This window comes from Psittacula echo, assembly GCF_963264785.1.
Source record: "Psittacula echo genome assembly, chromosome: Z".
NCBI classification, from domain to species: Eukaryota; Metazoa; Chordata; class Aves; order Psittaciformes; family Psittacidae; genus Psittacula; species Psittacula echo.
The window spans coordinates 26,270,436-26,298,154 of record NC_137742.1 but is presented as its reverse complement, the minus strand read 5'-3'; the positions used below and the strand labels follow the sequence as shown (position 1 = coordinate 26,298,154).

Sequence of the window (27,719 nt, the reverse complement as noted above, 5' to 3'; positions counted from 1 at the left end):
CCTGTACACTAACAATGATTTCTTAATACCTACAAATAACTAACGGCAGACTGTAAGGGACTGACCAGGCATGAACAAGAATCTCTGGCTCCATATTATACAGTGAAGTGGTAGAAAGCAGTGCTGTCATTGCATGATGTTAGAATAACAAGAAGTAAGAAAAGGAGTCTAAAATTCAGGAAGTATTTAATTAGAACTACTACTCAGCTGAATTATCCCCAATGCTCCTATTGCACAGTTACACCATTCCTTTGTTTTTTAAGATACCAGAACTACTGAAAACGAATTCAAAAGGTAAGTGATGCAACACCACAAGTAATACAACCACCTGTCTTTGAGAAAGGAATGTCATTTGTGGCAAGGTCTCCTTTTATTTCTCCTGACTGGGTTGGAAAAGAGTCCGTACTACAAGCAGGTTAAAAAAAAAACCAGGAAAAGGTCTTTCCAGGCATGTAGAATTTGGCAAGACTTCCTGAAAAAATGTGTATTTCTTGAGAACTCGTGTGGCTCTGAGTCATGAGACACTGATCTGTAAACTAGGAATGAGTTCTCGCTGGCAAGAGAAAGAATAATACTGTTGAAGTCCAGCATGTGATCTACATTTGTAGGAGAGGCTACAGCCCAGGCCAGGCTGTTGGCATTCATAAGACAATGCTCAGATATGCTGTGGGGAGTTGTCATCTGCTTGGGATGTCAGGAGTTTATTAATAAAGGCCGCAGAAATATTTCTAACAATGGCTACTTCAAACAATTTTATCAGAGTCAGGTGAAAGCCAGTATAACAGCAGCTTCTCTGTCTTGCCAATGGAAACACAATCATGTACCTGCTGCATAACAAGTGGCACATACTTTGCACTATAAGTTTTAAGACAAGTAAACCTGGCAAGGACTCAACTTTATAAATGTTTAAAGGTCATTGTAAACTGTGTCACATCAGCTTTCGTCTCTCCAACATGTACTTACTATCTGAGAAGGCACTGTACTGTAAAGTAAGTTTAATATCAAAAAGCACCTCAGTGAAAAGGATGGTACCAAACAAGGTGGTGGTGAAATATTCACAGGTGAGGGGAGCCCTTGGAAACAAAGCCTAATTAAAATAGGCTTCTCTTTTCTGTATAAGGAAAAACATGTGCTGGCTTTTATTATTTTAAATCCAAATTCCTCAAAGTGGACAAGGTGGGTAAGGCAATCTGATCAATCAGAATTTGTTAGCTATTACAGCAACATTCCTGCTATATACATGATTCCTCACCTACCAGTCAGACTACTGTGTTCCACTCTGTGCTGATCATAGAATGAAACTAAAAAAATCCCCAAATATTTACATTCTGCTTTCTTGGGATTCTCTCTCTGATCTTCATCGCCGAGCAAGGAAGAAAGACCATTTCAGTAGTTCGGGGCTGGAATGCATGGGGCTCAATCACACAAATGGTAGAAAAAAGTAAGCAGATCTGCTTGACCAGTCAATGGAAAGCAGATTAAGATCCAGGCACTGGTATTTTTTCCCCACTGGAGTTAAAGGAGGCAGATAAGGTTTTTTCCTTCTTCAATTTCTTCTTGCACTTTGTCACTGGACGTGGCTATTTCAGCTTGCGCCGAGAAGACTGCACAGATGAATGTCAGAATAGTGCCACCAATAGCTGTGTAGAAAGCCCAGCCCACGGAGCAGTCTCCTAGTTTGTAAGCGGAAGCATAAGGTCCACAATAGCTTATTGCTTTCTGGCATCCCCAACCTGCAGGGTAAATTATCAAGCCTAAAATAAGGAAGAGGCCTAGAAATAAAAACAGAAAGACAGAAGTTTAACAAATGACCAGTTTAACACCAAATGCAACACATGTTGTAACGGTTATGGATTGCCGTTAACAATAACCGTTAACGGTTATCGCTCCTAAGTACCAGGATTAGGAAAAGGCTACTCTTCCTCATCCATCCAACATTTCCTTACTGATTTTTCCCTAGTACACACCATGTAGTGTTTTATCTAAACTTGGAGCTATCCTGTGGTTTTCCTTGTGAAAGGCTTATTTCAGATGATAATGGCTTAGTCCTAATTTTAATCTCTCTGTTTCTGCTGCATCCTCTGTTTTCACACGTTATTGCTAGGCATACAGAGTTTGCAAAACATTCTAGCATCTCTATATGGTTCATACTTGCAGTTTTCAAATACTTATGAATGTCTGCATCTGATTTTGAGTTTGTGCTTAGCTAGCCCTCGCTCAGCTTTATTTAGGCATCATCATAAACATTCTGGCCTTTTTTCCTCTGGAGTTTTCCTACATTGATTTTCTTGCCTGGAAAAAGAAGAAAAAAAAAAAAACCCACAACAACAACAAAACAACAACAACAAAACAAAACCAAACAAAAAGCCAAACAAAAAGCAAACAAAAAAACACCCCTCACACTGCATCTGCTTATCTGGCCACATTAGGACAATAGAAAAAATACCACTGCCAGTTCAGTAAGCTGCTATCACAATGAAAGGATCCTGGAGTCAGCCCAGTGCTTAGGTAAACAGTGCGATCCTCAAAACAGGCAATCGACTGCTGCAGAGGGAAAACACATTTCTAGTGATGCAGGAGCAAAAGCCACAGCTTCCCATCCTGCTAAACTACCTGAACATCCTGCTGTGCCTCAGCCCAGAAAGAGAAAGCTCAGACTAGATGTTTTACCGATCTGGAGTCCCTGAACACATGATTTGTCTTCGCACAAAGATGAGAAATTTAATCAAAATGCCTAATATGCTAGTGGCTACATTCTGCTTTCTTTAAAATTTTAATCAGAAGAACAGGAAGAATTAATGAAAAATAGTTTTTGCTTAAACACAACCAGTTCATCCAGAAAATGAACACAGCATTTCAGATACCATAAATATTACTGGTTTATTTGTTCTGCTCCGTAAAGCCCTTTATTCAACCTGGCACCTTTATGAAAATAGCTAGTAAAAGTGCTTTCAGCCCTTCTAGAAGTGGGCCAAAAGTTGTACTTCTTATGTATGGTGCTGCTTTATCTATTAGATTTCAACTGATCCCCAAATTTCTACCAAGCAGTAAGACAGAAAACAGTTCCCTTTTTTTCCATATAGTAAATGATTACAAAGAACAGCTGGAAAGACTTTTTTGCATCTTCCTCAGTTAGACTAGCCTATTTTACAGTATGTTAGGCTTCTTTAATTGCTTGTTTAAAGAAATTCAGCCAGATGCAAGAAAACTTGCTCACTTGAGAAAGAAAAGCTGGGTCCTAGCTAGTAAGCAGTTCATATGCACAAAATGCAAACCCTGTCATCCATCTGTCTAAAGTCAATGTCTGTGAATGCCAGACATTTCACAAAAGAAAGTCCTTCCTCCAGCATTTTTCTAATGATGATACAACATCATGAGCATGAATGAACTAAATGTCATTATTCTCTGGGGCAGCAAAATCCATTAGTGAGTGATATCCATTTTCTGTGAAGGGATTTCATCACTGCCTACATTTAAGAACCAATGACAAATTTTATGCAGTGTTTCCTGGCTGATTGGCCAAACTATGTTAAGTATAAAATACTGCTTTATCTTGGACAGACCTGGATAAGCTGTGCTCTCATCCTGCTGAGCCCCGCAGCTGTTTCAGACTAAACACTACAGTTCCTTCTCTATTCATCACTAGTTTCCTGTTCTGTGTAACCAGCATGACCACACTATGTATTTTTCTGACTGTACAGTGGTCGCCATTTTCTCTGATGATCACAAGCCTTTTGATAGTTAAAAATCACTGAGTTAAGAAGACAGATCTGAAATGCCAACATAGTTGCTGCCAACAAGGAAATGTTTGAAGTTCACCTCCCCATTACTCACAAACCAGAGAGCTGGTGTTTAACAGCAAACCTGCCTTATGGCTGAGTCATAACCAGCACCAAGAAGCTACATCCTTCTCCACCAAAACTAGAACAATTCTTGAAAGCTACTGGTTGTGTGGTGTGCGCCTTGAAGCTGATAAACTCAGCCCCCAAAGAGGCTGCAGCACTGCTGTCAAGTGCAATCATCAGGAGTTTACTGAATTCCCTTTTTTATAAGAGTACAGAGTATTCCTGGAGAAACACTGACTACAGCCTATACCGTGATAAACTACAGCGGCTTTCTCACGGATGAAAACAAAATTTGGAGAAAAGTCTTCACTATGGGCTTAAATATGGTCAAAGTCTCACCTGATTTCTCCTTCAGATAGCTGATTTTGTGAAGCATATACAGGCCTAGCATAAAAAAAGAAAAAAAAGGTCATGTTTTCACTACCAAACCTACCTTTTACTACTCCATTTCAGTGCAGACAGAAAGCTTATCAGGACATGCACACCTCTCATTTGCTGACTACCTGATTCCTGCTTGCTAGAAAAAGTAAATAAAGATGACTCAATTAAGCCAGATCAGCATGCCCACCATGGAAACAGCACTCCCTGGGTTTCATACTAGCTAACAGCAAGTGGAGAGGCACAGGCTCCTCACCAAGTTTTCAGCTCACAGCTCCAGTACTAGTAGCAATGGCTGAGCTGCGCAGAGATCCCTTCCTGCCTGCCTCTACCTGCCCAAAAAGGGGCGCTCAAGTAAAACCATCAAGAGAAGCTTTGCCTTCTGCTTCCCAGTAACTACTAAAGAGGTGCTCACAGGCTACAGAGCTCATTTCAATGGCTCCTGCAGCTTAAACAACATAGAAGATGCTTTACCACCCACCAACAGAGCAATCCATGGGCTAAAGCAGAAACCGGCAATCCAAAGCACTTAACTGTCCAACTACCTGTAACCAGAGCAGCAGTTTCCAGAGACCCCCAAGAAGAACAACTCTGTTTCTGGGAAAATGAATGCAAGCGAGGGGAAGGAAAAATGTCCATATGCAAAGAACAAGGTAGGAGAGGTTGTGATGCTGCTTGGAAAGTCGCAGTCTGCTTCTCAACAGGCAAAAGGGTTAAATGCAACACAAATAGCTCATCAGTCTCTGTGCCTTTCCAACTTTAATCTACAGAGACCTCCACAACCATTTTATACAACACAAAAAAGGCAGACTGCACTTTCTACAGCTAACAGTGTAGCTTTGGTCTACATCTAACACATGTGCAAGCTGTTGCAGTTGAGCAAAAACCACTTAAAGGGGAGGCTGTGACAAGACAAGCCACAAAGGGAAAAAACATTAAAAGTCTTAGCCCTGGTTTTCTCTTACCAGTGTATGAGAAAGGGCAGAGCCTCGCCGGGTCCCTTACCTCTCTTTGCTCCTTTGACAGAAGCTTTAACTGCCTCTATCCCTGCCTTTCTGTAGCTGCTGCTCAGCCCCTGGGGCTCGCCTGCCTGTAGCTCTCTAGTTTTGGTCATTTACTTGCATTACTACAGAGCCTGGCATCTTAGCTCACCAATTTGGCCTCCAATAGCTGACAAGGTGCTTTTCAGACACGACACGCAGAGATGGGGTGTGAGCTAACCCCAAAACAGCACACCGGCAATAGCTTCATCCAACCCACTGCCCGCCGGTTACCTTTTCTTTTACAGTCTCTGCAATGGGACAGTCTTAAAAAACTGTTGAAGGGAGAGAAGTGTTTCTGCAGTTGTTGGTGGACAGCACAAAGCAGCACAGGGGCACGTGATGTTGTTTTCTGAACAGTCCCTGCGGGGAAGGTGCTGGATGGGGGGGCACAGAGCCAGAAGCAGATGATCATGTCACTGAATGAAACAAAGTGGAGAGCACAGCCTGCAGTTTTCAAGGGGCTGGAAAAGGGAGCCACGCATCCTTATCCCTGGCATTCATTTATACTCACTGCACACAAGAGCACAAGAGCAGCTCCTAATAAAATCTAGATTTGTATACAAAAGGTGTTCTCTGGATTAACTAGTATTGTTCCCATGTTTTGTGCATTTGATTCAGTTATACTTATTCAAATATTACTTGTGTATTTAATCTGCACTGTGTGGCTTTCTAAGCTATTTAATGCTGTAAATTAAGATACAGGCACTTATGCTTTTGTTATCCATAAAAGTAGAAAGCTCAGGTTTGTCTTGTGCAATTTTATGTCAGCATAGTCTGATAAAGCAACAATTATCTCCTGTCAACAGTCTTCCTTGAGACGGATCTGGCAGTATTACAGTAAATATTAATGATAGAGATTTCTTTTACTTAATAAATCAAGTTTTGTTCTTTTTCCAGTGTCTTTGAAGAGAAGCCAATCTTCAAGAGAAAGAACAGAGAACAAAAATATGCTCTGTCTGAATTAGGTTTCTGCAACAGATCCTTCCAGTTCTCCATGGCGATGTACAATAAATGAGTGTTTCCATTTACAGACAATCTACCTGTGGAATTACTGCTGTTTGTTCTCCCCGCTGGGAGGAACAAATTCACTTTGGAAACATTACGAACTGTTTTCTACAGGCTCACAGAGTTCAGGCTTGCTCTCTGCTCTAGATTTAACTGGGAGTGCAGCTTTTGCTGTACGCATACCCTTGTTCCTACTTCTTAATTAGCTCTATCCTATTTCTTTAAATCAGTGTGATAATTTTTCCATAATGTTTTCTTTATTGTTAGTTGTTGCCAACTCTCAGTTAGTTACCATTCCTCTTAGGAGTCCTTAGAACACAGGTCTGAAAGATTGCTACACAGTGCTGCCAGATGCCTAAGAATGACAACAGAAAACTATTCAAATTACTATTTTAACCAAAGACCTCACCTAAAAATCTTTGATATTAGTCTGTCAGCCGAGAACATTTTCTCGTCATTCACTGAAGGCAATTTGCCCACATAACATTTTATTATCAGTCCCTAATTACCTACTTTCAAAAAGAAGCCCGAAGAAATACAGAATTTAGATGAGATTTAGAATTTATTGGGATTATTAAACTGGAATATCTTTCCTGACTACAACAGAAAACCTATTAGACATCAGCCGTTCTACATTCAAATGATGGAGTAGCAACTCCTTTCTTCTAAAACACCAAAGCAAAACATTATAGCATACTGTGAAATATCAATGCAAATACAGCAGGCTGCGCAACAGTGCAATGCTGTTTCTGAAGACAGTGCTTTTGCTATAGGAAGCCTTTTTGCATTTGTGCATTGAGAGCTCTCCCCTGTTAAGGGCCTGGAACTGCAGCAAGCAATTGTTCCTCCTGGCTTTTATACACTGCAGCAGTGCTGCCAGGCTAACATCACGAAAAACCAACAGACCCTTCTATTGTTATCGGCATTTGTATGTCCTGTTATGTGCTGGGGTCAGATCTGAGTAAAAGCTTTTTGATTCCACCCTTGGAAGCAACCCTCGAGACAGGGGTTAAACAGATGCTTGTTTGCTAAGTGAAGGCATGCTATTTAATTTTGACAGTCTCCTGTGCAGCTGCTGTTGTGCCATATTAAACAACAGCATATACCAACAAAGCCAATTTCCATTGCAAAGTCTGAAACTATCTTCTCATTTCCTAGCAAAATAACAGAAGATGCTTGTAAATGCTGCTGAAGAAACAGGAAATTAAGCAGCTGTGATCAATGAGGTGGCACTGCAACAGGCTCCCATGGAGCAGCACAACTGTGCAACAACAGTTTAAGAAATGAAGAGAGGAAGGCTAAAGGCAGTGAGGGATCAGCCTTGCACACCACCACACGGATCGCTTCCTCAGTGGCAGTGATCCTGATTGTTCTCATCTTCTGCACAACCACAGGTGATTAACACTCAGCCCAAGGGCATTGCACCAGCCAGGCAAAATAACCCTGCCTTTGCTCCTGGTGCTTCCAAATGTGTCAGTAGGCTGGATCCCTGAACAATTTAATGTGTAAAATATTTATACAGATGTAATATCCCAGCTTAACTAAAGGGGGATTTCACATACACAAGCTGTCCCTAACAAACCGCTATGCAGCAGGAATACTACAAAGTGCTTTTGCATGTTTTTGACCACTTTATCTACCAGCAGACAACCAAAGCGATGGCCTCCTACTCAGCAGCTGTATAGCAGGCACCGTCAGCCCTGTGAAATGATTCAGTAATTCCACTTTAACCAGATCAGAGTTAAATGAGGTGGGCTCAGGCCAGCTGATGTGGTGGTCTCAACACTCCACACTAGCAATAGGAGAAGCTAAACCTGTGTGTCAAGATGCTGAAGGGAGCACCAGTTATAGTACACTCAGCACTGGGCCCCAGAAATGCCTTTGCAGCTGCTCTCCATCCCCCTGGGTGACTGCCAGACCCACTGAATGCAAGCAGCTGACCAGAGGCAAGAAGGTCTTTGCCCAAAAAGAAAGGGGAGACTCTGCAAGCCCTTACTGCCTTGGAGATGGCCTCTGGCCCACTTGGAAACACTGCACAACAAAAGAAAAATTCCTAACATTAAGAAGGTCAATGCTCCAAAAAGCCTTCCAGGATTGCACACACAATGCAGGTTTGCACAAGCCGGGGGGATTTGGGATAAGTTGGAAGAATGGCTGTTGAGGGTGGAGAGGGTTGCCAGTGGAAAATGCGTTGAGGCAAGATTCATACCTCTATACCTGCAGTTATTGCAGAGGACTACAGCCATATACAGATTACAGTGTACCTAGGAACCCTAAGCTGAGGTAGAAGAATGAATTGTTTAAAAGTGTAATCAAGTGACACACCAAAATCTGCACACATATTTTTTTCGCTTTAAAACTGTTGCAGGGTAAGCATTTACCAGAAGAAAAAGCAGTTCCCTAATCACTGCCTTCCCTAAGCTGAGGAAAAGGATAAAATCCCTACTCTTCAACAGTAAATTAACTATACCATTTGCTCATGCAGCTTTTCCCATTTATTAAAGAAATCAAAGATGGTCATTCATAACCTAACCTATGCAAACATATATAAACTTCTTATGGCATTACTGATGTTGGGGTGTGAAAACAGGGACAGGAATACAGTGTGGGGGATTACTGGTGGGAGACTCAACTCTGAAGTATATTTTGTTATCCACAGAAAAATCCAAAAATAAGTCAGTTTATCAGCTTGATGCGGGTTGCTTTGGCAGGATGACATCATAAGAGGGATCTGGGGTTTGGGTTTTTTTGCTGTTGGTGTGATCTAACTGCTTGGATTTCCCTGTAACAAAGCCTGAGCCTGCAGACCCCTGTTTTCAGGAGAGGGAAGGACAAATTTGCCATTAGCTTTTAATAATTTTTATTTATGTGGTCAGAGTCCCTCTTAGGTAGGAGGGAAGGAAATGCAGAGGCTCAAAGTAAGATCAGCCTCAAGCCTTGCAGTGACACCACTGCCTCTATGCTGGCCACCAGCCATGTGGAGTCATGTCACCACACTACATGAGTTCCCATGCAGCGAATGTGAACCCAGCAATTAAGTGAAGATAGAGCACCTTATAGGGAAAAGCCAAATGTTTACAAGTGCAAAGGTAACCAAAGACTTCTCCACTCGGAGCACCACTGCTCAGGCACAGCTGTGAGAGCTGGTCACCTCTCACATTTTACCTTAAAATCCAATGAAGCATTGAGTGTTTTTAACTTAGAATTGCCCAATAAAAGGCTTGAAACTGTAATGAGAAACCGAATTGTGGTGGTAAATTCAGGAGGCTCCTGAGTTAGGTAAGAAAGTATCAGGCCATATTAATTATTCCATCCATGAAAGAAGCAGAGGAGACCCAGTACGTTTCACACCATTCACCATAATCCTTTCCACTGTCGTTCAACCAGTGAGCGCCATGACCTCCAAACCATCAATTGCTTATGCTGAATCAGCAGAAAGGGAATGAAACCCACCACCTCTTGATCACAGCTCTGTAAGGGAGGCTGAACGAACAACCTGCCTCGACTTAAGCAAAGAGGTAAAAGGGCTGTAGGTCATCTCTGTCATGGTGTTACATTTCCTCAGTACTGTGCAGTGTGATCGGCACATCCCACTGCACAAACAAGCCCTTGGGAGAGCAGGCAGCAGGAGCTGCAGAGGAACTAAGGCTGACCAAGAAGCAAAAGGTGAAGGAGGATGCAGCAAGGAGTGAATTTCAAGTAGCTTTATGGGTTGTACAGTAGTAGAATGCAGGTCATCTGTGTTGTGGAAGGAAGCAAAACTTAAACCCACTAATTTCCTTCACCATCACACCAGACACACTGATGACTGGAGCTAAACATAAGTTAGACCCTCATCCTGAAAGAGGTGCTTTCGTCTTTTTCTTGCATTTGAGGTGATTATACAGCATTTGTTGAGCTTAAATATTCTAGTGTTTGCATCCTATATATAAACAGCAGCATCAGTCTTGGCTGTAAGGCCTGGAAGCAAAAATCTGACAAAAAGGGAGCCCAGCTATCCCCCTGGGCTCTTGGGGGCAGCCAGCATGCTCTTACCTTACATTGCTGGGGCAGAGGTGTAAAGAAGTTCTTGGATTCTCACCCACCCTAGTAGAGATAAGGGGTCACGGTGTGTCTGTGACACAGTGAAACACTTCTCAGTGGGAAGCATGAGAATCTCCTAGTGAGCACCATTTAATGGAAGAGATTTATGCTTCCAGGAAAATCAGCTGCCACTTGATCACTGAAAAGCTGGGGGGGTTGTTTATTTTTCTGTCGTAATCAGCTAGGTGCCTACTATTCCCACGTGCCTGCCTTGGTAGCACAGGGGATGAGCTAACCACCAAATCTAACAAAACCCTGAAATCTTCACTTTATTCCTTTGAAGTTACTCCCCCTCTGGCTCAACAGCAATTTAGCACTTGAACTCAATTTTTTCTTCTCTGGCATATTCCAATATAGCAGTCCCCTTTGCTTGAACTTCCAGCAGTCAAGCGTGTATTAGATGTTGTGCTGGCATTTGGCCATATAGGTTACAGGAAGCAGTATACCGCAGACAGCAAAAGCAGTTCAGACTGTCAGGGTTTCCATTAGAAATCCCCCCCACCCTCCTTTTTCCTTTCTTTCTACCCCAAGAATTCAGAATTCTGGCATCAGAAAAGAAAACCTCTGAGCTGAATCCAAGAGGAAATATGCTTTTTGAAAAATGCATGCTCTGCATTTTAGAAAGACAAACAAGAAGCTTCCTTGCCTTCAAGGGCAAAACCACTCTCTGTGCTCTCCTACTGCCTGAACAATGCAGCTGAGTAACAGCTTCCATTTCCCATACGCGGCATCGTGAGCTCACAAGGTGCCTTCTTCCTTGCTTACCAGTTCAGCTCTTTCTCAGACAAAATAATGCATTTTTACAGCATGCTGCTACCTGCAACCGAACATTCTGCACTACTGTGCAACTATCATAATCTATCACATCATGCTCTGACCATCAAAGAGCATTAGCAGTTTCATGCACTTCCCCCCCACCTTCTACGTTTTCTCTCCTCCAAGGAAAGTCCAGGCTGACCTCCTGCTTCCTTCTCAGCTTCCTCCTTTGAAACTCCCAGTGGCCTCCTTACCTTCCAGCAGCCCAGAGCCATGAAGGCATGCAGCCCCAAGCACCATGAACCCACCCTGAGCAGCTGGATCCTACTTCATATACCCCCACAAGCACCTCCAATCCTCTTACCCTGCAGATGGTTCCCATCACACGCTGCTCAGGCCATCTTCCTAATCACACAGTCTCGCAAATGGACATGATGACCAGTAAGTGTAGCACGCTGAACTGCTTCTTAGTGCAAAAGATATAAAACAAACTCTTTCAGCAGCAAAGACGGACTGTTATAGACACAGCTGCCTTCCAGCTGGGTTTCACTTCTTCATTTTAGAAAACTGTGGAGAAGTTTCCTTGCATTTGAGGGTAAAGCTGCTGTGCTGGAACTGAACTATTATCCAGGTGCTGCAGTAGTTTCTGATAGAGGAATCCTCAAAAGTGCCACAGCAGGGGACAGGAGAAGACATGAACAATAAAGAAATCATGGAAAGGACAGAGGAATGAATACAGGGGAGCTTGTGAGATACCTGGAAAGAGAAAGCACTGCAGGAGAGACTCCACTGCTTGGCGCTGAGCACAAGCGCCAGGGGAAAAGCCAGCTGAGTCATCTCCCAGAAGTGCTGGAGGAGAAACTGCTGGGGTGACAGCAGGAAGCCTAAACCTGCAGCATCTGGGCCCTAGAAGACTGTGTCAAGGTGGCTCAGGGAACCTAATGCTCCAGGCCCACGTGCAGCAGCCTTTGAGGACAGAAACCACTGCTTTATCTGACTGGATGTATACCTGTCAAAGGCATAACTGCCAGCAACGGAGCCTGCTAAGCCTCACAACAGCAAAATGCAGCCAAACTAGAGACACCCCTCAGCATGTGACTGGGACACAGCCATCTGACTAATGCAATCAGATTTCCATATGTTTGGGTTGTTGGGGTTTTTTTATGCTTCTGTCAGAAACCCATTTAGTCAAGCCCCATTTGAGCTAGGAGACAGTGGACTGTGAACAGAGAAAGTGGTGAGAAATGGGTGACTCATGAGAGGCCTCCCAGATGAAGCCATCACCATTCTGGAAAGACTTTAGAGGAGAGGAGCTATTTTATCCCCTTCCAGCAAACCTGCCTGGCAATGCAACCCCACTCCAGCACAGCAGAGCAGGAGTAACAGAAACCAAGCTCCCAAACCCAGCTGCCTCCTTTACCAGCATCCTTTCAACTCTGCTCTCCCCAGAGCCTTTCCAGGCTCATGGCAGTGTAGCTCTCCACAGGGGAACAAACACAGATGCCAGCTCTGCCCAGCCATGCTCTTACAGATTAAAAACAAAAGCTGTTTATGATGAGCTTCACAGAGTAAACTGTGTCAGAAACAGACGCTTAACCTGTTTCTGGCCCTGTCCTAAGCTTCCCGCTTTAGGAACAGGCCTTGTTTATATTATTTAGCACCAAAGTAAAGTACCCAAGCCCAGTAAGGCTTGTAAACGTATATGCAACTATCCTATATATACCAATACCAAGATAAGTCAATATATGATCTGCACTTATTTACTACCTATAACTAGGTGATTACTGTGAAAATTTACTTTGAATCGGTTCTTACCAGCTACCATATAATAACATGCTGCCTCTTCTAGTCTCTGCATTTCAAGTGATTCACAGACTGTAAAAATAGAATACTTTCCCCCAAAAGACATTCAAATTAAAGTCTGCCCGGTCTTCTTTCTGCTGGGTAGTAATTATCTATTTAATTACATGGCTCCATTCTTTGCACTCTCTACTGCAGAGAAAAGGTGCTTTTTCAGATTAAATGATCCTCAGATACCTCAAAAATTAGGGCCACTGATTACTGTTTCTGCAGCTTCAGAATGAATGGCACTGCAGTCTGAAAATGAGTGGTAAAACAGGAGTTTAAACAAGAGCCATATTTCTTCCTTTATGGCTTTGTATTTCTGATTTTCTCTCACAAAAAAACCTCCTTTATGCACCAGATATGTATATGGCTCCTTCCTGCTGACCTAAATGAGAGTTTGCACACTTGTCTGAGGACTGTAACAGAAGAGATGTTGCTTTCTGTTCCGCAATTTCACTGTAGGTATTATCCAGGTCAACCAGTGATGCTAGACCGAAAAGATATATCCGGTGTTTGTTATTGCTTTTTCATTATGAATTCCTGGAATTAATTAACTTGTTGTATGTTTTTAATTATATTAAATCTCCACTGCAAAGATATAGAGATTTTAAATGAGATTAAGTCTGCAAGACCCTGAGTTCCTGTAGATGACTCTGCCATGGATGCATCTCATCTTTGAAAATTAGATGTTTGACATACTTGCAAATATTGTACTGATATAGGCCGATAAAATGATTTTGTGAATTCTTCTCTACTCTTATTAAAAACATAATTGTTCACATTTGAAAGAATGATCTTATGCTTAACGTGACTAAGGCAGGGTTGTATCTAGATCAGGGCATTAGTCTATCTATCTTATTGCCTGGATGGATTAACCATGCTGTAAGAACTGTCCTTCCTGAACAACTTCTTTAAGCAGCTTCCAAAACTCAGGAACTGAGAAAGTTGAAATTAACAGCTGTGATAATTAACTGCTGGAAAATAATTTCAACAAAGTAAGCAAATGCTGTAGTGCTACTGACACAAATGTACCAGTGGATCCTGTAAAACTCATCTTGAGAAAATGAGTTCCTAGCCATAAGACACCTGGCTGCAAATACTGGCAGGTGTACTTCCCATAGCAACAGTTTCAGTAACATGACCTTTGTATTACCCAGTTTCATGCTGTGTCATTTATCTGAATTGAAAGAAGGCAAGTACTCCTATCCTCAGTACAGCTCAAAAAGGACTGGTCCATTCCCTGACATATAAGAAATGCTTTATGGACCATGTTGTTCCTTCTTGAGGTCACAAGTCTCATTACAGAGAGAGCTGGTTTGATACCAAAACAGAATTTGCATACATATTCTCACCAATACATGCTGTTGCAAACAGGAACCTACTTTCTGCTAATCTTGATGTTAGACTAGATATTTTGAGATGGTGTCAGAGTTGTAAGTAAAGCTATCTTTTCAATAGACCCAACTCCATCATCCCAAACATATACCAATGCTTGTAACCAATCTCTCCCCTTCAACAGAAAAGAAGTAATGTCATCTCCTGAAAAACAGGATTCATGGATTATTTCGGAAGTACAGGGCAAAGAAAGCAATAAGCTAAAATCTTCCACTGGCTAAATCTGCACTGCAAGCTGCTTTCTTGTTGCACTGATTCTGGCAAATTCTGTAAACCAGGCATGACTACAGCAAAACCGGTAATTTTTATCTAAAGGATATTCATCTGCTAATTGTATGCCATCATGCAAGCAAATTTAGGGATTTACTTCTGCCCCAGAAGCACAAACCTTACATTGTGGGTGACATGAAATAAGCAGTACACTTTTATACTGAAGATGCATGAAGTGGAGGATGGTGACAGCCACTGTGCTAGTGTTTCAGGAGCCAGTGTCAGCTGGTCCCTAGCCCATACTGCTGGCTCTGGAGGGCTGCAGCAAGCAGCAAATTCAGTTTTAGCCTACATCCCCCTGTGTGCTTAGATTAATTTAGGTTTCAACTACGAAAAAGAAACCAACCAGCTTCATAAAGTTTTAACACCTGTCATTACCTCCTGGCTAGCTGCCACAGACATGTTTGACCACCTCAGTGGAGATCAGGAGGGGAAAAGCCAGATTCACATTTTGAGCAAACAAGTTAAATCTCCTAATTTTTGTTGCAACAAAATGATTTTCATGAATTGAAAACATCTGCTTAAGAGCACAACCAAGAGGGAAAGAGAAGGCGGCACTGGCCAGTCGCTTCCTCCTCATAAGTCTCTGAGGGCTGCCAGAGGTAGATTAGAAAAAAGATCACTCTCCTCCTCTGGATGACCACATAACGCACAGCACAAAAGGGGAAAACCTGCATATGGGACAGGTTCTTCCTGTGGCTCACTGGCATGTACAGAAAGCCAAGTACTTCTCTAACTTGGGCTGTCCAGCATTGGTTTACTAACAGTCATTTAATCTCTGTTAAATCCATGGGTTTAAGCAGAAACACCAAATCTCTAGAACCAATTCATCTTTTCTGGCAAAGCACAGCTGATTCTTGGACAGTGAGAAGAGAAGCTCACTGGGCTGTGTAACTGCAGCTGAACAATAAGCTGGCTACAGGAAGAGTTCATCATTAAGGTATTTCTTGTCAAGCTCACAGCCTTGAAGGACGCTTAGCGGGAAATGCTGGAGAACTGGGTGTGTGACTACAGGCTGTTCTTATCCCTGGGGTGGTATTTGCTCTGACCACAGCCACAAAGCCTCTGAGACTGTGAAAGAACTGCCTTCAGTCCATGGAAAAAGTACTAAAGTAGTGAGAGGGAAAAAGGCTGCCTCAATGTATTAACTTTGTTCTCTGCTGCTAACAAAGGAGAGAAGTTTCTGTTACTGACAAAAATTCAAACAGAGGGAAAAAACTAAGCAGCAAACAAAAGCAACACTGGTCAGTTCATTTTGGCACACATTAGGCTGCAACTGTGCTGCCAATGTCGATGTGTTACATGCTGTGTAGCTATAAATTTCAGTTGTGTTTGAATAAACAACCAGCATATAGAACTGTTCCGGGTCTATCTAATGCAGTCTATCTGTAGACAGGGCAGAATTACTACATTTCTCCAGCTGAATGCCCCAAAATTAGAAACTTAGTTGCTCTCAATGCACACGTACCTGCAATCCCTTGTAGCAGCCCACAGACATTAAAAATGCTTTTCTTCATAATACTCTGCACACACATAGTAAAGACAGACACAAATGCCACGGCACAGAGAATCATGATTCCCACGGCTAGGAAAATAGCAGTTGCCTGCCAGAACCCACTGGCAATCTCATTGAAGTTTTCGGCGTAAGGACCACAAAGCGTGTCTCGTCTAGAAAACTGCATGTGGGAGATTCTGGTGCAGCGCCCATAGATGCCCAGCGTCGGACGGTAAGGTTCCTGTGACCCCCCTGTTCTGTTGTCCACATCCTCGGAGCTTGAAGGCTTTGCTTTGCCAATCAGCCAGTCTGCGCTCATGAAAGCTATAAGCTCTGCAAAAGCCACCACAATACTCAGGAGAGTCCACAGCATTGACCGACACGTTACAATGACATGACACATATTGATGTCCAGTGCTTGTGATCAGTGCAGCTGACGGTCTTAAAATCCAGGCACAAGGGGAGGAAAAATTTAAGTTAAAAAAGAAAAAAAGGACCCTAAGAAAATCCCAGTAGCTGGTCTGCCTGCTTTTTCAGCTGTCTCAGAGATGCCAAGATGGTACTTCTCAGAAGAAAAAGTAAACGGCCCCAAGTTTTGCAAGCAGTGCAGTTATTTGTCCTCTCTGTTTCTCCTTTTTTCTTTCTGGGACGCTGAGCTCTGAAATACACTCTTCTTTCTTAATATTCATACTGGCACATGATGTTGCAGGCTGGCGGGGGAAGCTGCAAGGACTGCCCACTGTTTGACATCACACACCTACCAGAAAAAAAGAGACAACACATCAGCAGTGAGAAAAAGTCTTCATTTCCACCCCCACAAAGAGCCAAGATCTAGTGCAGATCGACATCAAAATGCAACAACTCTAACAAGGGGCGGTTAAGGAGAGCCTGCTGGAAACCTCCGGGGTTTGTCCCTGCAGAATGATTAACCTCTGGCTGCCCAGCAGTACTTACGGTATCTGCCCTGCCTCATCCCACTGTGGGTGTTTGCCAAGCACTTCTCAAGCAAAGGTCTCAGTCACACCCAGTGGTCCCACCCACTCCTACCAGCACACCATCATCTTCCTCTGGTAGAAATCACTGAGGTTGCTGGCAGTTACTCTCAGCAAAATACTTGTACATGTTTAAGCAGTTTCAGACACACAGCTCCTGCCTTCAGTTTGGAAAGGCAGCATGTCACGACTTTGGGACAGAAACCGGGCACAGCTCCACGGGCCGTGGGCACCTGGGTGCAAAGGGCAATGAAGGAACCTTGTTCCAACCTTCCAACCTTCTACTGATTGCAACTGAGCCAGCGCCATCCTCAAGAGGAGGCAAACAGGACTACAGCTGGGACAGACCACCCGGCTATGGGGTGACACAGCCCATAACTTTGAAGCCTAAGTTTTGCAGGAATAGTGCTTCCCTGAGTTCTGTATCCAGGTTTGCACCACTGATTCAGAAAAGCATTTTGCCTGCAGGTATGTCACACAACTTATCTTGAACTCACGCTACCACCGGCAGCCTCTGGCGACTTAACACCACTGTAAACAGGAATCTGCGGAAAAACACCCCAGTTGCTGCCAAGTGGCCAAGAGCCCCAGTAAGAGGGGCTGCCAATCAGCCTTGAGCTTCCGGACTCCTCTGAATTCCCCCCTTCCCAGGGCTTTACCCCAGCCTTTATGCTGCCTTTGAACAGTAGCTGATGATATTCCCAGAGTTACACTTATCTTAATGCAAGAGGCAATCAGAGATCACTGTACTTCCAACTTGCACCCAAATATCAGCCTCAAAATAACAAATGGGTCATCTCACATGCCTCTGTGTCTGAACTGAAACTCTATTGCCTGAAAGCAAGGGCGGGAGCAGGAAATGCCCTCACGTTACTCCCTCTGTGATGAGAACGTAGCACTTCCAAGTTTTCCTCACAAAAAACAAAACACCAACATTGAACTGGAGACAAGAGAATCGAGAACCAGATCTTGGCCTCACTGCTGCACTGCTGCCAAGCACAAAGGGGTCAGCAGATGCCAGGAAAACAGACATCCCCAATTTTTTTTTCAGCTTTGTCATGGGTTTGGTATTTAATTTCTTAGGAGTCTACAGCCCAGTGATTGAATCCCACTGAATGTGAAACAAAACACACACCCACAACTTCAACACATTCAGAATTTCATCCAGCAATTTCTACTCCCTCCTGTAGTAGTGTAGTGAATCATCCTCAAGATTTTACCCGTATTTGTGTTCCTTGTCTAGATCTGCAGGCTTGGTATTAGCAAACACACAGACTTAAGCTGCTTTGCAACAACTGAATTTTGTCACTCTTAGTTCAACGTAATGACATTGCCTTGAAAAAGGCAAAACATATTTAGTTGTGCTTTTAGCCATACTGAGATAACAGTTCAGCTCAGTTTCCATTTTGGGGAGGAAAACATGAAGATTTCAAGCAACCTGACATACTGCTGACTTGAATACACCCTTTGTAATAACAGAGAGATGAAGCATCAACCTGCCAAAAAAAAGTTAATTCTCTCAGTATTTCCACTTTAAATAACAACTGGAATGTAGGAAATGTCCACTGCAAACCTACATTCTTCTAATGTCATCTGCACAACTGGAAAGAATTTAATAGAAAATATCTTGAATTTTTAAAGAGAAATTCCAAATCTGCAGAGTTGGAACCTGTATTTCTGTGCAAGTACCACACCCATATGAACTCCTCACCTTTGTACTTTAAGGATCTTAATTAAGGTGCAAGAGACACAGGACTTGAATACACATCATAGCTGTTACTGCTTACTCTGTACCTGCTGAACAGAAAACAGTTTATTGAATACAGATGAGAACAAAGTTTATATTTACCTAAATAGGTGGAAACTGCAGATGAACACTGGCAGCCATAAAAACATGGCACTGATAACAAATATGGGATGCTATATTAGAATCAGAAGAAAAGACCAAACCATAGGCTTCTTTTCCGTATGAAATGCAAGCCCATGAATAAATGACAGTAACATTTGAAAATAGAGTATCTCAAAAAAGTCACTGCATAAGCAAAATAGCCTGTCTAAAGATGATACGGAGATCATGTCAAATCTCAGGACTTCACTGGAACACATACTTCCCTGTTTTGCAACACATGGAAAAATCACAGCACCAAAAAGTTAGTCAATGTCATCAATAACTATATTTCAACAGATTGTATCTCGCTTTCCAATGAAACCTTCACAATTCAGCTTTTGCCAGGTAGCTAGTCATTTATGATACAAAATGTATCTCCAGAGCAATGTACCTTTATTCATAGGTGAACTGCTTAAATTTATTCTTATGCTAGTGATGCCTTCACATGGGAGTGCAACTCACCTACAACTCCTTTTTGTGAGCAGATGATAGACAGAAACATATAAAGTAGGATGGCAAGACCAGAAGAGGGGCAGGGGACACACGAATACAACTCTTTTCATGAGCAGACAGACAGAAACAGAAAAAGTAGTATGGCACATGGATGAGAGGAGGGGCAGGGCCATTCCTTATTTGTGAGACTTAGCAAGCAAAGATTGCAGATAAAGTACTGAAGATAAGTTACAGTTCAGTCACACGTGTATAGTTACTCTTTTCTTTCCAACACACTCCACACCTTGAGTTTCCAAATGAACCTATCCAGTTCTCCAGCAGCTCCGAAAGCATGTTTCTGCGTGAAAGCCTTTCCAGCTAGATAACTTCACTTCATGAAGCTTCCCTCCAGCACTCTGCTCGCCCTGTTTCTTCCCTTTTTGCTCAACAGATAAACTCGAGCTAGGCCCTTGCAAGCTTGAAAACACTTAACAAGTTTCTTCTATGACAGAACTGTATGTTCTTCACAGCACGACACTCAATATCCACTTCTGACTGTCAAAATATTTGCTTTGACAGCTCAGATTCAAAATATACAATGGTTCTTTAACCCCTTTGGTATTAACTCATTCAAAATAATTCTCTCTGAGGAAGCAGACTACAAAAAGTAAGCTTGCCCCTTAGACATTTGGGCCTTCCCCTGTTGCATTCAATTGTACAGTTGTGGAAGAAGGTCATCCGTGCTGCCGAAGTGGGTGCCCGAAGAGAAAAAGTGCCCTGCATACAAGCACTCACATAAGCTGCACACCACAGCAGCTCCTCAGTGTGAGGGTCTCAGAGGTATCATCCCACCCCACCATCGTTCCCCAGATGCACAGCTTTTGGACAGGTCAAAACTACCTATTCAGCCTTATTTACTCTGCCCCCTGAATCATGCTCATGTGCAGGCTCTGCCTCAAGTGAAGACTAACACAGTGAAAAGATGTCAGTGAGAACATCAGATCCTCACTGCATTCAGAGAGAATAAAACTGCTTCCCTGAATGCAAAAATCTGTTGGTTGTTTACTCTAAGAAAACAAACCATCTTGAAATATCAGCAAAACTTTCTTCCCCTTTGACAGAGGAATTTTGACAGCCAGATACTCTGTCTCAAGTTATATTTTCACACTTCTAGCTAATACTATTCAGCTGTTATCTTTTCCTACACAACACTGCTATATGATGAGTAAATAAATAACATCTATTTTTCTGAACTAGATAAAGAAACATACTTGCCTCCATTTTGCTTACACTGCCAAACCCAGGAAGTCAGAAGCTGAGTAAAATTATAATATTTAAATTAACATTTTGATATTAGAGATGTTGAGCTGCAGGGTTTTCCTTTGGCATACCAGGCAGATAGGAAGGAACAGCTGCAAAGTTCAAATCTGAGTCAGTCACATACCACAGCTGTTTGTTTCAAAAAGGTGTCCTACAAGCAATGTACAAGAGACCTATAAGTACTTTCCAGAGCAATGTTAGGGCCAGTCCTTCATGCTCCCTTCATGGTTTGACTGAAGATGGGCTCAGGCTAAACCCTGTAATTCAGTTTTTGCCCTTCCCAGCCTTGTTCTGTCAGCTGAAGACTGAGAATAAATCACATTTTGATAAGTGGCTTTTGGCTTGTCTTAAACAAACAGTTGAATAGAAGGCCACACAGACTGCTGAAACAGTCCCAGTTTGTAAAATAAATCCATGCACAATTAGACATCTTCTAAAGCTTGCTACAGTCCGAAGTACAACTACACAGAGGAGTTTCTAAACCTTGTTTACAATACACAAGCTTGAGCATCTCATAACCCAAAATGTGCAAATCTTAGAGGACTGGGTTCTGCTTTCTCTTAAACATTGTTCATTAGCAGTTATAAACACTGTGAAAATGCTCTGAACTGTAAGAGTGGAAGTGGTTCTTATTTATGTTGATGCTTGCAGACTCACTATTTAAAACAAACAAAAGAGGCTCACACACTAAGACTCAGTTACCTCAAGCTGACTCCCACCCAGATCGACATGAGCTCCCACTTTATGCATCTTCCATCTCTAGGTATTGCTGGACAAGCAAGCAAGTTAACTGTAAGCTCACCCTGCCTATCACAGTAAAGCAGCCACCAAACCATGGAGGCAGAAGGAAGAACGGTTGAACAGTGTGGGATAGGCATTAGAAAGTATTCATTTTCTGGGGGAGTGATAACTGTGAGTAAATAAACTTCTCCTCCCACTTGGTCCCCTCACAGGAGATGCATTTTTCCAGAAGCTCCTGTCCAGAAAGAAAGAGCAGGCTACTGCTGACTTCCACACAATCTTCAAAGCAGTGGACCAGACACCAAGCAGCATTTCTCAGGAGATAGCACCAATCCATCTTGCTAAAGGTTCACATCTGCATTTCTATCCCCAACACTTACAGGTGACTTGTGAATGTAAGAAAAGGTATGTTAACCACATTTCCCTGTCACAAGAGAACAGGGACAAGAATTAGTACTTAAAGAAAGACAAGTTGCCCCAAAAGATTTGGAGTAAGCTTTCTCTTAGACCACAAGGTGCTCTGCTGGCACTAGTTTCTGGTTTCTGAGTACATACCACGGGAAGCACCTGGACTGAGAAGAAAGAAGGACACTTGGATACTTCAGTGTGTCTTTGTTTTGTTTTTTAAATGCAACACATTTCAAAGTCATCAAAAATATTCAGGGTCAGATAACAAAAGAGAAGTTGCTTTAAAGCTGAAGTGATTGCACAGATGCAGACAAACATCAGGGAATAAGCAAAAGATACCCTCCCCCTCCATCCACCTTCGTATTTTCATCAAATTATTTCCTACTGAAACAACATTCCAGAGCAGAGCTTTTTACTTAAAGAACAGAAAACAAAGCTTTGATTAGTCATCACTTTTGAATTAAAAGAGAGCAAACATTTGCATATCTCATAAATATTTAAATGTTATAAACCTGCACAGGCATATTAATGAGTGCATTATTGTGACAAGCTGTTGAAAACATGCCATACTCTGTTCATGACAGATGCATTTCACTTATAAAAGGAATGTAGAGTTACAGTGCCTCATGTCTTGTTCCTGTTGGCACAACATAAAATGTGAAATATAACTGAAATATTTTGCAAAATAGTTAAAGCTCACTGAATTATTCTAACCAGATCCTTATTTCCTTGCCATTTCCATTTACCATTTCCTTGCCGTTTCCCTTCCTATTTCCATTCATTTGAATTATGCCCTGTTTACTTCAGCATTTTCCTAACAAATGCAGAGCTTTTAAGTGTAAATTCTTAAACTATCCCTCATGCGTCCAAATGCCCAATTTCTATGTATGCCAACAGACAAAAAGCAAATAAACACCACCCCCCACCCCCCACCTGTGCTGACAGTCACTGTTTTCCTCAGGTTGTGTGAGATTGTTATTCCATCCTGTCTTGCAAGTGGGCTTTTTCTGTCACGCTATGGAAAATGTAATCTAATTACAGGTGGATTTGTTTCTAGAATACATCACTGTGAATGAAAGGAATATAAAACTTATTTCCAAGTTTAAAAAAAAAGCAGTTGAAATGTACTATTCTCTTTCTGACCTCATTAAAAGCCATGGCAAAACTCCCACTGACTTTAATGGGGCCAATACATCACTGAAATATCACTAGAAGAATGAGAGTTTCCAAATTTTCAGACCAACTGCAGGGGAGGTTTAAACACAGGATTCATTTCCCTCTTCCCTCATCCAGGCAAAACTTTACTTATTGCCCCCCCACTAAGAGGAGATCAAGCTAACTTGGATTTCCAGCATCTTCTCTGAACCACAACTTCTCAAGCAGGAGATTTGTTTCATTGCTCCATATTTATTGACTTACAAAATTCCTTAAACTTACAGCCATTATGTTGTGTTTTGAAAACTTACTTGAGATCTTTTGCAATTCCAAAATTTATTAAAACCTACAAGGCTCAGAAAAAAAGCCAATGTGTATTATTTCTATTGTTTCTATCTCAAGAGAAAATTACACATCACATCAAAAATCATCACTAAGGGAGCAATCTTGGCTACAATTAGTGATAGCCTAACTGCTCAGGAATTTACCAACTGGGAGTGGAATAATGAGTTTCCTTTCCTACTTTGGTTCCTCACTAGCTCACAGAAGTCTCAATCTTCAAGAGTCTCACCTGAAGCCTCCTTTCTTGGAGACCTACAATATCACCTCTGTCAAGAGGACATAAATGTTCATTGTGTTGCAATTACTTCTAACAACTGAAACCTACAGCTTCTAAAGGACTTCAGTGAGAGAGAAAGAGTGGATAGGAAGAAAATGGGAAGTCAGAAGGAAAGTACTACTAATATTTGGTAGCAAACAAATCCTTGCTATTTTTATACTAAGGCTTTTTACTTTAAAAGGAAGCTCAACTTTAGCTGTTTAAATAGTTAATAGTGTGTGCTTGAGCTGGAGCATCAGCCCAGAAAAACTTGGAATCTGATCTTGCTGTAAAAAGCAATTCAGTCCCATGAGTTCATCATGACAGATTTGGAACTGCTTTTAATAATTTATGAATATTGTGTTAAGATATTTATTATACTAATATATTGGTTATTGTTTAATATGAGGCTGGTGAGAAAAATACGCAGGAAAGGAAAGAATGACTCAGTTATGCCCCTTTTCAGCAAACTCTGGAGAATTGCTCACTAAAAAGACAATACTAAGACAGGAAAAGCCTCACAAACACAGCAGATCAAAGATGCAAGGACTGTTAGGAAGGAGCAGTCTCTCAAACTGAAGGGAAGAAAAGCTGTTTTGGACAAACAAGCTTAAGAAAAAGGCACCTATTAGAGATGCCTGTTGAAGTCAGGTCAACATAGGACATCCTACTCTGACCCTCATTTGCCATAGGCAAAGCAGACACCCTGGCAAACAGCCTTGGTTCCTTGTATGAAGAAAACACTGCTTAGTTAATTCTCAAAAGGAAACTGTGCCATATCTCCTTTCACACTTGTGGCTGCATTAGCAGAGCAACCACAAAGTTTATGGACCTGCAGCCTGTCTGAACTCTCTGAACACCACGGCGTTCATTTTTCTCCTGAGGCAAGGCATAAGGCTGTGCACCTGAGGACTGCCCTTTGTGAGCAGAAAGGACGCAGTGATATCTGCACTGTTGCTCACTGCCTATGTCTGTAAACAACCTTCTACATCAGTCATTCCCTTCAGAGAGCCACCAGTTAGCAAGTCACCTCACAAGAATTGACTGTTCCCCAGCTTCATGATTTGTAAGGTTCCCTCAGCACAGAAAGGACACACTTTCGGCAGAACAGGATGCACTTTGGATCCAGGCCAGAAAGTTCAAGAAACTACCCAGCTACAAGATCAGTGACAGATAAGATAGAGAACCTATCATATTTCAGAACATATGTATTCATTTCTGCTCCTCTTAATTGAAACTGAAAGTGAAACATCCTTCAAAAATAATTAATACAGGAATAGAATACCTAGCAACGCCACAATTCTGGTTTTCCGAAGGGCCAACTTTGGCCTCTTCAATCAATTGCTAAGGGAAGTCTCATGGGAAAGGGTACTAGGTGGTAAAGGCGCTCAAGATAGTTGGTCAGCATTCAAGGAACACTTCTTCCAAGCTCAGGATCAGAGCATCCCAATGGGTTGGAAATCAAGTAAGGGAGCCAGGAGACCAGTATGGTTAAACAAGGAACTGCTGGGCAAACTCATGTGGAAAAAGAGAATCTATGGATTATGGAAGGAGGGGCTGGCCACTTGGGAGGAATATAGGACAGTTGTTAGAGGATGTAGGGAGGCAATTAGGACAGCTAAGGCCTCCTTGGAACTTAATCTTGCAAGTCGGGTTAAGGACAATAGAAAGGGCTTCTTCAAATACATAGCGGATAAAACTAACACAAGAGGCAATATAGGCCCACTGCTGAATGAGGAGGGTGCCCTGGAGACAGAGGATATAAAGAAGGCAGAGGTGCTGAATGCCTTCTTTGCCTCTGTCTTTACTCCTGCAGACTCTCCCCGAGGGCCCCAGATTCCTATAGCCCCAGAAGGAGTCAGGATAAAGGAGGAGTTTGCTTTGATAGATGAGGATTGGGTTAGGGATCTGGACATCTATAAATCGATGGGTCCAGATGGAATACACCCACAGGTGCTGAGGGAGCTGGCAGAAGTCATTGCTAGGCCACTCTCCATCATCTTTGGTAAGTCGCGGGAAACAGCAGAGGTGCCTGAGGATTGGAGGATGGCAAATGTCACACCAGTCTATAAGAAGGGCAAGAAGGAGGACCTGGGTAATTATAGACTGGTTAGCCTTACCTCCATCCCTGGAAAGGTGATGGAACAATTTATTCTTGACACCATCTCTAGACATATCAAGGATGAGGGGGTTATTAAGAGTAGCCAACATGGTTTTACCAAGGGGAAGTCGTGTCTGACCAACCTTATAGCCTTCTATGAGGAAGTAACTAGGTGGATGGATGATGGTAGAGCGGTAGATGTGGTTTTTCTTGATTTCAGTAAAGCATTTGATACTGTCTCCCACAGCATCCTCATAGATAAGCTAAGGAAGTGTGGCCTTGATGATCAGGTAGTGAGGTGGATCAAGAACTGGTTGAAAGGAAGAAGGCAGAGAGTTGTGGTCAGTGGGGCAGAATCTAGCTGGAGGTCTGTGACTAGTGGAGTCCCTCAGGGGTTGGTGCTGGGACCAGTGCTGTTTAGTATTTTCATCAACGACCTGGATGAGGGAACTGAATGTACCCTCAGCAAGTTCTCTGATGACACTAAGCTGGGAGGAGTGGCTGACACACCAGAAGGCTGTGTTGCCATTCAGCGAGACCTGGACAGGCTGGAGAGTTGGGTGGGGAGAAACTTGATGAAATTCAACAAGGGCAAGTGTAGAGTCTTGCATCTGGGGAGGAACAACCCCATGTACCAGTACAGGTTGGGGGTTGACCTGCTGGAAAGTAGTGAAGGGGAAAGGGACCTGGGGGTCCTGGTGGATGGGAGGATGACCATGAGCCAGCAATGTGCTCTTGTGGCCAAGAAGGCCAATGGCATCCTAGGGTGCATTAGAAAGGGTGTGGTTAGTAGGTCAAGAGAGGTTCTCCTCCCCCTCTACTCTGCCTTGGTGAGACCGCATCTGGAATATTGTGTTCAGTTCTGGGCCCCTCAGTTCAAGAAGGACAGGGAATTGCTTGAAAGAGTCCAGCGCAGAGCCACAAAGATGATTAGGGGAGTGGAACATCTCCCTTATGAGGAGAGGCTGAGGGAGCTGGGTCTCTTTAGCTTGGAGAAGAGGAGACTGAGGGGTGACCTCATCAATGTTTACAAATATGTAAAGGGTGAGTGTCAGGATGATGGAGCTAGGCTTTTCTCAGTGATGTCCAGTGACAGGACAAGGGGTAATGGGTGTAAACTGGAGCATAAGAGGTTCCATGTGAACATCAGGAAAAACTTCTTTACTGTGAGAGTGACAGAGCACTGGAACAGGTTGCCCAGGGGGGTTGTGGAGTCTCCTGCATTGGAGATACTCAAGGCCCGGCTGGACAAGTTCCTGTGTGATGTACTCTAGGTTACCCTGCTCTTGCAGGGGGGATTGGACTAGATGACCTTTTGAGGTCCCTTCCAACCCTTGGGATTCTGTGATTCTGTGTGCTTGACAGGAACACCTTTATTAAACAAACACTGACTTCCCATTGTATTGGAGCTAAGGAGAACCAATAGTGACTCAAGGTAACTGAAAACAGTTGTGATGGATAGAGCTGCCACGTTCCCATACTGGAAAAGTGTGTAGATATTGGAAATACCTGGGCACAATATACCACAGTATATTTGAAAAGAAGTGCAATATCTCTGTGAACATCTAATGAACATGAGCTTTAAATGCTATTAATGGCTAACCATCTAATCATGGCCACGAGAAAAGAACTGAACTGAGATGTTTCTTACACTGCATATTTCATTCATGATAAGTACAGGTATGCTGTGTTCAGTCAGGATCCCTAAACTTTAAAATAGAAGCTCACTGCAAAGAGCTTGGAAAAATCCAGACTAATAATTCAAATTCTGGAAACTCCATTTAGAGCAAGAAACAAAAAGAGACAGATGATTAATTTTAGCAACTGGATTCAATTCTAAAGACGAGATTGGACATACTTCTACAAGATGAGCCACATACAAAATTCTGGCTTGTTTTACACACTTTGACTTGCTAGACTAGGTATTGATAGCAGTCCTTTTCTATTCTTAAAAAATATACAACTGTGA

General features: G+C 42.5%; 1 protein-coding gene across 1 annotated transcript; it reads right to left on the bottom strand.

The window, feature by feature from the left end:
- Positions 1-1,515: 1,515 nt before the first annotated feature.
- LHFPL2 (LHFPL tetraspan subfamily member 2) lies at positions 1,516-16,518 on the bottom strand (the record flags this gene model as incomplete). Its single annotated transcript, XM_080636799.1, has 2 exons — positions 1,516-1,772; positions 16,089-16,518. The coding sequence occupies 2 exons, from the start codon at positions 16,516-16,518 to the stop codon at positions 1,516-1,518; spliced, it is 687 nt and encodes a 228-aa protein (XP_080492925.1).
- Between the last annotated feature and the right edge of the window lie 11,201 nt (positions 16,519-27,719).